General features: G+C 36.7%; 1 protein-coding gene across 1 annotated transcript in view; it reads left to right on the top strand.

Moving 5' to 3' along the window:
- Positions 1–10162, top strand: part of CLVS2 (clavesin 2) — an 89522-nt gene that overhangs the window by 12891 nt on the left and 66469 nt on the right. The window contains exon 3 of the mRNA XM_008566853.1: positions 4222–4396. Within this exon, the coding sequence (XP_008565075.1) occupies positions 4222–4396 (175 nt within the window). The remainder of the gene's footprint in view (positions 1–4221; positions 4397–10162) is intronic.

Raw genomic sequence — 10162 nt, 5'->3', positions numbered from 1 at the left:
CACCACGCTCAGCCAGTGAGCGGGAACCGGTCTCCACATGGGATCCGAACCCTCGGCGGGAGCGCTGCCGCGCTCCCAAGTGGCACACTCTCCAGTGCACCACCGGGCCGGCCCAAGATTTTTCTTGTTTTTAATACAGGTGTTTACACGTATAAATTTTCCTCTAAGCATGGCATGAGCCCTGCATCCTATAAATTTTGATATGCTGTGCTTTGATTTTTTGTATCAAAGTACTCTCCAATTTCCCTGTGATTTTTCTTTTTACCCAGTGTTTATTTAGGAGTGTTGTTTAATTTCCACACATTTGTGAATTTTCTAAATTTCCTTCTGTTATTGTGGTCAGAGGACATATTTTCTATGATCTTAGTCTTTTTAAATGTATTAAAATTTGTTTGTGGCCAAAAGTAAATAAATAAAAAGGAAAAAAAGAATAAATGGTTGAAACGTACAAAAAGAAAGTGTAGAATATATAATTGTAGAATATAATTGTAGAAAAGAAAAAAGTCATAATTGTAGCAATCATAGAAGTTAACTCTTATTAAGTACTTGCTGTGTGCTAGGCACTGGGATGAGTATTTTACATTCTGCTCTATGAGTCAGATATTATTATCTCCATTTTTAAAAGAGGAAATGGAGGCTTAGCAAGGTTCAGTAACTTCTTAAAGGTGCAATAGCAGGCTGAGATTAGAAAAATAATTAAGATAATAACCATTTTTATTTTGTATTTATTATAGATATAGGTTTTACATTTTAAAAAGGCTTGACGTTAAATAAAAGTGACCCAAATTATTAATTCATGAACATATATCCTATTCTGCAGAGCAGACTGATTTTACAACTGAAAAATTTCAAAAGAGATTAGATGTTTTGCTTCTGATTGCACAGTTGGTGAATAGGAGCTATGGATGTCAAAGTCTTCTCTGCATATTTTTTACATATTGTAGCAGCTTTGCTTTCTTTCAAGAGCAATGGTCTATATAGCAAAGTTCCTTATTGGTGTCACGATTTCTTCTTACTACATGTTACGCATCATTCTTTCCACAAATTCAAGTTTTGCTTAATGCTATTTTGGGAAGCACAATCAGGAGTCAAGAGCTGCAATAATGGGCTAGTTTATTATTTATGGCTTTCTTCCAACACTCCAGAGAAGAATAGCAGTGGTGGTACTCCTTCAATTTAGGGGCAAATCCCAAACATGAACATGTGGAATACTTCATTGTAGTGACCTCTAATTTGTAAATTATAACTCTTAAAATAATGTGAAAGAGGAGAATGAGGGTAGGAGTCCTAGAAAGATAAAATTCATAGCTGCTACATTTCTTTGGAAGATATTTTACAGAGAGACTTTGGCAAGATCCCATGTAATAATGTTCTGCTTAGGAATAACCTGCTGAGCTGCTAATGATAATAATTTGACGTGTTTGACAACAGAAGACCAGAGTAAGTCAATAGTAGTTTTGACCTGCCCTTTGAATGCAGTTAGCAAGGATGTTTTCATGTTTCTTTTGTTAAACTTATAAATTAGTATGATTTATATAAAGATCATAATTCTCTGCTTGTGGCAAGATAGGAAATTTTTAAAATATTGGTTAGATTTACTCTTGAAAACTTTGTAAACCTGCTTTTCTTCATTGCTAATCCTAGGATTTGCCTTATATTATTTCCTTTGGAATAATGATATGCACATACATTTTTTTCTTGATTTTGACGCAGCTTAGGGAAACCATACTTCAATGTGTTGTTACTTAAAACAAATTGCCTCTTGGTTTTAGCCCTTACTGGAGTCATGATTTATTTTTCACCTTTCCCAGAGCTGATTTCAGATTCAAGTTTTATTTAATGCTATTTTGATATTCATGCTATTTGGTATTCTTATGGGTAACATAAGAATGATAAACCTCCTAATGAGGAGAATGTTCTAAGTTGGACTTTCCTAATTAATTTTCTTTACCATGATATTATTATGAATTTCAGAAAATAAAAACAGAAATATAGCCTTCCTGCTCCAGCTTTCCAGTCTGTGTAGGTTTATAGGTTTCAGATCATAACACTGTGTCAGGCCCTTATGTTTACAATGGAGGTAAGCCTGCCATGAAGTGACAGACAAAGGTGTCCAGCCACACTCATTTCACAGATTCAATAATAAATAAATAATGGAGCTCTATAAATATCTTCTATATTCAGGGATTATTTTTGGATGCCATATCCCTAGGCCTCTTGATCCTTGCCTTTTACAATAATAATAGGCTATCTTAAAGATCATCATTAACTTTTAAAATAAAACATTCTTCAGTTCTGATGATTCCCTGCCTCGTACACTTCATCTGTGGTTACCATTACAACAAAAGTATGCTATGTATGTATTCCAGCCAGCATTTACTGAAGACGTGCTGTATAACTAGAACTGTGCAAATGCTTTCGCCTGAATCATCTCTTTGACTCTCCTTACCCCGCCCCCCTCCACCCCTAACTCCTGCTGCCAGTGAGATAGTGAGATGGTTATAGGTACTCTCATTTTTTTCAGATGAGGAAATTGCTCCTCAGAATTATAAATCAATGACACATCTATGGCCACACAGCTAATGAGGGACAGGGCAGAGATTCCAGTTTGAAGATTTCTGACACCGTGTCCTTAACTTGGTTAATGCTGGAATCCCAAAGGAGATTCTATTCCAAACTACTGAATTTACAGATGAGGAAAGCAAGCCCCAAGAAAGCAAGCCCCAATGAAGTTCTAATGTGAATTTTTCTTTGTTTTCTGAATTACTGTCTTTCTCCATTCATCTCCAAATGCATTTCGAAGTAAAAGTAGAACTACGTCCTCATAGGTACACACTATCTCATATTTCTTCCTGGTGAGCCCACCTCTTCCACTATCTGGTGATGATTTCTACTCCTGATCCACCCCCTCCCCATCCCACCTCTTCCCTGAGGTCCAGATGCCTTTCTCTAGTTTTTTCTGAACGTCTCCACCTGTATGTTTCTGGAGAAAAAACTTAAAATGCAGGTTATATAAAAATTGAAATTGTTAATGTCTTTCGTAAATAAGATTCCTCTAAAAATGCTGGGATTTTCTAAGGATTGCCTTCTTAGTGTAGTTATCCGATATTTCTCTCTGCTCTGATTGCTTTACCTCCTTTCCTTCCTTAAACTTAAGGTCTATAAGCTTTTGATTCCAGAATTTTCAGCTTTGAGCGCGCTCCTGAGTTTAGGATCAATTTTTTCAGATGTTTACTTGATATATCTTTCTGAGTATACTGCCTGTTTTTCAAATATAACAGTTTCTATTTAAAACTCCACATTTCTAACATTTCCAACAGTATCCTCTATTTGCATTGTTGATTTTGATTAAAGATTTTATGGTTTACTCAGGTTCTTCTATTCTTACCTCAGTCCTAGTCTGCACATCTAGTTAAGTATCAAATTTTAACAAGTTTACATTTGAAATGCCTCTCAAATTTGGCTTCTTACTTTTGTTCTTACTTCGTTGCCTTCATTGAGGCAGTGTGTTAATCTATAACCAGTGTCTTTGCACTCTAATCTAGCCCAATTTTAAAGGAACTGAAAGAGCATTTATGGGGTTTCTAGAATGTGCCAGGCACTGTGCTAAGGTGCAAGGAAGTAAAAAAAAGATTCAACTTTTGGCTTGTGTTATAATAGACAGGTAAATTTCCATAACTTTGTTTATATGTATCTTCCTCTCTATTCCTCCCACATTTCCTCCTTTCTTTTATCTTTATGATACAAACTCAATAGAAGTAATTAAAGTCTGTTGACACTTTTATCCATAGGTATCATGCACCATATCTTTTAAATTTATTATCTTTCAAATCTTGCTGTCAAGTTTTTCAAATAGGAAGATATGAAAAGGGTATTTTTGAGCTATTTAAAAGTATATGCCTAGTTTTGGGGGTAGTTGAAATGAGATTTTAGAAAATCATTGGAAAGCCTGGAAGTAAGTTAAATGATTATAAAATATGAAAAAAAACTGTAGTATTTTCAAAAGCATTCTCATTTGTTTGTGCAGATACATGTTAAATTCTATGATGTCCCTGGAGTGCATGTAAAGTAAACCTCTTCTAAACAGAAGGTTTTTAAACAAAATCATTTTCTTAAGATTCCTGAGGTATTTTAAAGAGAGTTTTTAGTGTGCGAAAACAACTTTCTATAGTTTGTACAAAAGAGGTTGTCAGATTTAATTCAGTACTTTTCTGCTGACAGGTACACACTGGTGGATATTTTGCGTGCCATCTTACTTTCTTTAGAAGCCATGATTGAAGATCCTGAGCTTCAAGTGAATGGGTTTGTTTTGATCATAGACTGGAGTAACTTCACCTTCAAGCAAGCCTCTAAACTTACACCAAGCATGCTGCGATTAGCTATTGAAGGTCTTCAGGTAGGATATACAAATTATCCAGTTTCTTGGTGTCTCCTGTTTGACTTTTGTCTAGTGAGTTAGAATAACAAAATGTCTCTCAGAATAACAAAAGCAAACAAAAAATTTTTTATGGTTTTTGAGCACAAACATTAAAACAGTAACCAAACAAAGGTTTACAGAAGAATAGCTGAAGTATGTCAGTCTTTTAACAGATTAGAGTTTCTGATACGTGACACAAGTGCTCATTATGTCTAAACATAAATATCTGTCATGAGCTGAGATTTTTATCTTGATGACCAGAATAAGCAACATTTTTTTTTGGATTTTAATAATTAACTATTTAGGGTTTTTTTTTTGGGGGGGGGTTCTCTTTCCTTTTCTGTGTATATTACTTAATTAGCAAAACATGTGCTTCATTATTTCATTTAACCTGGTGAATTTGGGATATGATCAGCAATATCTTCACATGACCTAAAGTCAATCAATGTTTTTTGGTCTCTAAGATATAAAAATCAGTGTTTTGAATTATTCTTTGGACTTAATTGAGGTTTTTGTTGTTCTTTTTTGGGGAAGGGGCTATCCTATGGAATTTATATGGGAATTGTGCATCTTCCAGTGAATGATATTTAACTATTGGGAATTTTAAAATGGAAAATGAATGATTATTTATTGGTGTGTCATAAACCTGCTATTGTCAATTTCTTTTTAACTTTTAGGACATTTTTCTTCTGTTCTCTCTCTACTTTGCTTCATGCCACTTTGTGTGTAATGTTTATGAAACTGATTTTAAACTTTTAAAAATATATCCAAGTTAACTCTTGAGTGATATTATTCAGTATTTATTCTCTGTATTTCAACATGTATTTTAGAAGTTTGCAAATTAGTTAATTTTTCTAACTGCCACTGAATATATCACTCGTTTAAAAATAACAAATTATATTTTTGTCATTTATTAGGTCAGGATGTTAGCCATTTTTATGTTGAGTAAGCCAAAATTATTCAGATCTCTGCTCAGCAATAATTTCTGACTGCACATATAGGCACCTAAATTGATGACTGCTGACCCTCCAAAAATGGGCCACTTCTCCAGGTGGCAGGACATCTTAACCAAATTGAATCCACAGTTTGATTTCTGCCTCTGGACTGAATAAGACACACTGATATGTCTTTACCGCATAGTTTTTTCCCACTGCAGTCTTCCTGACTTGCTCTTGGTGAGTCAGCCTTGCTCCTGTCTTATCTTAATACCTGTTTTTTAACTCCACAGTGACAGTTTATAAGGGTTGGGAGAGGGCACAAGATAATACATTTAGGAAATGTGTATATCATGTAGAATCAATCCTAATTCTGTCCTGTTGCCAGCAATGTATAAATTATTCTTTGGCATGTAAAAAAAATTGGTTACTACAAACTATGTTCCTTACAGAAGGGTAACCTAGCCTTTTATAATTGTTGTCCCTACTAAGCCTGTGTGTTCTCTTCACACTAGAGGTAGGCCAGGCCTTCATGTGTATGAAGGATTGAAAAACTCATATTATTCCCAAGACATTTTTTTAAAAAACACCTCAAGGATAGACTTAGTGTCTTGCTATTTTGCAAATTACTTGTTTGATAATAATGTGATAAGTCATTGCAGGAGAACAGATTGCCAACTCAGAGAAGTTTGGGACTTTCCTCATTAGCCATGGCCACTATCAGAACTTCTTTAAGTGTCCAGAGAGGGAAGTGGTCCCCTTCCCTGCATGGACCTGTGCTGGCTGCACACAGGGAACTGCCATCTCTCTAGTCCCATAGATATCTCAGTCTCCTTCTCCTTTCTGCCAAAACACAGACTGAGTAAGCAGGGTTGATTCCTCCTGATTGCCAGTTGGGAAGCCACTTAAAAGAAGAGAGCTCTTCCTGGGAATAAATTTGACATATTAGTAACCTTTAAACCTTTAAATTTTTCTCTAGTTCCAATTGATTTTTTAATGCTATATATTTATATCTATGTTTATGTCTGTGCCTGTGTCTCCATATCTGTATCTAAAAACAATGGTAATTCTGAATAGGAATGTAGGATTGCAAAGAATGTTCCATTGTGACATGCCTGATCTCAGAGTTAGTCTCATTTTGAAGTAATATTTTATGACTTTTTAAATCAAGTTTCTGTACTTTGTATTTACTATGTGAGAGAAACTTGTGCATTGCTGTATGTTTCATTCAGAATAGGAATAAACATTTTTTTCAAGAGTAAGATAAGACCACCACATATTTAAAGATATGTACACAATTTTAAGTTCCTAAACACAACAGCCACCATCACCAAGATCACCAACACTGCAACAAATAATAAACCTCTTCCAGTTAACCCAGTCAGGAAAATTAAGAGATGAGATTATTTTTCATAACTCAGTGATAACTTGTATCATTCCATAATTCTGCTATGTTACTTTTATTTAAGCAAACATAAAATATATTCTAGGGATTTGAATCAAAAATAAGAAAAGCTACCAGAAAGTCTAGTGCTGGAGAGGAAATTTATTTTAATGATGTGTATTATGAATGGGATGTAATTGTGTTTTGAAGAGGCCCTGTTTCTCTTCCTCTTGAGTTGGCTGTATAACCTGTCTATTAACATCACTAACTTCCTTTTTCTTTAAGCAAAAGAGTATTTTGAGTTATCTAGTTAAAGATAGTACCTGATACCTCATAGATATTCATGGAGTATTACTATAAGTTCAGACATGATCACAGTACAAAGCCGATTAAGAGAAAATGTGGAAGGGTGGAAATAGAATGGACTCAAGAGTCAGACAGACCTGAATTTTGGATGGCAATCTTGCTACCTGTCAAATACTTGGGAAAATTACTTGTGTGAATCTCAATATACTCATTTATATGAATTTTAAAGTGTGATTATATTAGAAATAATATATCTTGCACCTAGCTGGTGATATTAATGATTAAAGTAATTGATGAGGATTAGCTCGTTTTCACATGGCATCTTTTCTGCATGTGTGCTGCTTTTTTCACAATTCAATGGCTGCCTAAACTGTGATTAATTAAATTTGATTGTCTTTGGGAACCTGGATAATATATTTTTCTTTTGGTGTTCAGATTGTAGATACACATATTGTGTATTTTTTTAATATCACTCCTCTGTGGTTAAATAGCATCTAGATATTTTCACATTAGATGCCAAACAAAATATGTTTTCATGTTGGAATCCAAACAAAGAATGATATTGTTCCACTTGGTGAAATTTAATCTTTGTTTCTTTTGGGAGAAGCTACAGGCACAGCTGGAAATGTAGTTGTGGAGATACCCTTGGCTTTGAGGGTTGAGCAAGCTTTTCTAAGTGAACAAAGACAGGAATGGCATTTCAGGCAGGGGGACATTGGGAAAGTATTTTGGACAAACACACAGCTATAGGTGGTTGAAAGTACATGATGAATCTGTTTTTGTCCCAACCCGTGGGATATTCAACGCAGACCCTGGAGGGTGGAGTGGGAATTGGATGGGACAAGATACGTGAGAAATGGAGACAAGACAGTATTCTGATCAAGTCTCGTTTATTAGCCAGAAGGTCACAGCTTATATAGCCAGCAGGAGGGAATCAGCAGATAAGGAAGTGAGCAGCAGATGGTTTACTGAGAAAACCACAGGGTGGGTTGTTCCGGTAAATGGAAAATTCCTGTTATCTATGGCAAGTTGCAAAGTTACCTACACCCATAGTGCACAGGAGGGGGAGGGACAGAAGATAACAGCAAACAAGGCTCTGAGGCCTTGAGGCAATAGCTGGGCAGGCTCTTTGGCTCTGGACAGGCAGGCAGCCGGGCTCTATGGCTCCAGACAGGTCCTCCTTTTTAATTTTTTCAAGCCAAGAGAACCTCTCGGGAACTGTGCCTGTCTTAGGTTGGGGCAATCTATCCCTCACACATTACCCATCATAGGATTAGGCTGCAGCGGAGGTGGCCCTCCTGTCTTAGGTGGTGTGGGGATGTTACCCTCTTACCCATCTTTGGCTATCCAGTTCAGCTCACAGAGGCAGCATTTGTTAAGGTGAATGTAGTGGTATATAGGCACCACTTAGTTCTTGCATCTCAAGGCGTTGATAATGGACCTGTATAGGCCTTGCCTGAATAGCCTCAATTTGCTGTTTAATGAATGCCATAAGTTTGTTGAACAGAAAAGGACCCAAAGAAAGCAAAAGAAGCAAGCCCACAAGTGGCCCTAAAAAGGGTAAGAGATAAGGCAGGAATCCATTAAGTCCAGTCCAAAGGGGATTTTCTGTCAGTTGTTTTCTATACAGTCTCGAACTATCCCGGTTTTGTTGGCGTAGAAGCAGCATCTTTCCTGTAGGGTGTTTGTGGAGTTGCTCCAGTGTTATTATTTATCCAAATAGGTGTAGCCCATCCAGGAGTATACCAATAATGAATAGGATCTGGCTTGGGCAAAATATTAGTATGACTGAATTTGTCAGCATTTTGTATTGAATTTAAGTCATCATGTTATCTATGTAGTTATTTCACTGTGAAAAAATTGATAGAATTCTTTTTCATCATTTTGAGTAGGCCAGTTGTTTTCTTCTCTTTTCTAAGTCGTCTTGTAGTTGTTTGATACGGTCTCAAACTATCCCGGATTTGTTGGCATAGAAGCAGCATTTTTCCTGTAGGGCTAAACAGATACCTCCCTGTTCTGTAGTTAGTAAATCTAAGTCTCTTCTGTTTTGTAATGTTACTTCTGCCAAGGAGTCTAATTGACCTTGAAGATCATGTATAGTTTGAGAAATCACTTGTACATCCGAAATCAGCTGGGTAGACAATTTTGTGTATTGAGATAGAGAATGGGTGAGACTGGCAGTTCCAGTAGCAACTGCTGCAGAAATTCCCAAACCAGAAAGTAAAGGAATAAGCTTTTAGATCTTCCAGCTATATGCTCAAAAGTAGGGACAGGGACGGGCTTGCTCCCAGATATAATATCTACATCGGGCAGAAGGAGAGCCAAAACACATAACCCTGTCCAGTTAGTGGGTATTTGGGTATAAGCTTTATTGCTACCACAGACAAAAACCGAACTGTTACGGGAACACAAGGAAGTAGAAATGTTGATAAACAACTGACAATTTGCAAATGTAGCAAACCCAACATTGACCTCAAAACTATTATTAACTGAAGGGGAAATGAAACAAATAGCATTATAAAACTGTAAAGGTTGTACCTGCAAAGGGAAAGTTAATGAACACTGATGGCCATTAGAATAATTAAAAGACAAAGCAGGAAAAGCAAAAGGGACAGGCTGTCCTACTATCAGACAGAGCCAACAATTTTGAGCAAGATCAGGATTGGTGGCATTAAGCAACTTATGAATTGCATAAAGAAGGTTGGAGGTCTGAGGATCAAGCTCTAAATTGCCCCTGTTCTTGGGCAGGGCCAGGGGGTGATAGGTAAGTTGAAGAAACAAAATGTCATGCATTTCTTGAATTTTTGTTTCCACTTTTAGAATTCTAGTTTGGTCTTGAGGGCCTCCTGGACCCCCAAAGTCTTAGCCTTTGTCTTCTCAACTTCTGAAACTGTAGCTTCTGTCTTTTGGGTCCTCAGTACCTCATCCTCTGCCATTCCAGCCTCTGGCCCTGAGACCCCTGAAGTCCCCATCTCTGTTTTCTGGGCCTTTGCTATCTCAGAATCCATCCCTGGGACCCCTGAACCCCCAGAATGTATCTCCTGGGCCCCCAATATCTCAGCTTCTGCTGCCCCAGTCTCTATTCCTGGAACCCCTGAAATCTCCACCTTTGTCTCCTGG

This window comes from Galeopterus variegatus, unplaced genomic scaffold (genome assembly GCF_000696425.1).
Source record: "Galeopterus variegatus unplaced genomic scaffold, G_variegatus-3.0.2 Scaffold17, whole genome shotgun sequence".
Classification (NCBI taxonomy): domain Eukaryota; kingdom Metazoa; phylum Chordata; class Mammalia; order Dermoptera; family Cynocephalidae; genus Galeopterus; species Galeopterus variegatus.
This window is presented reverse-complemented; position numbering and strand designations above follow the sequence as displayed.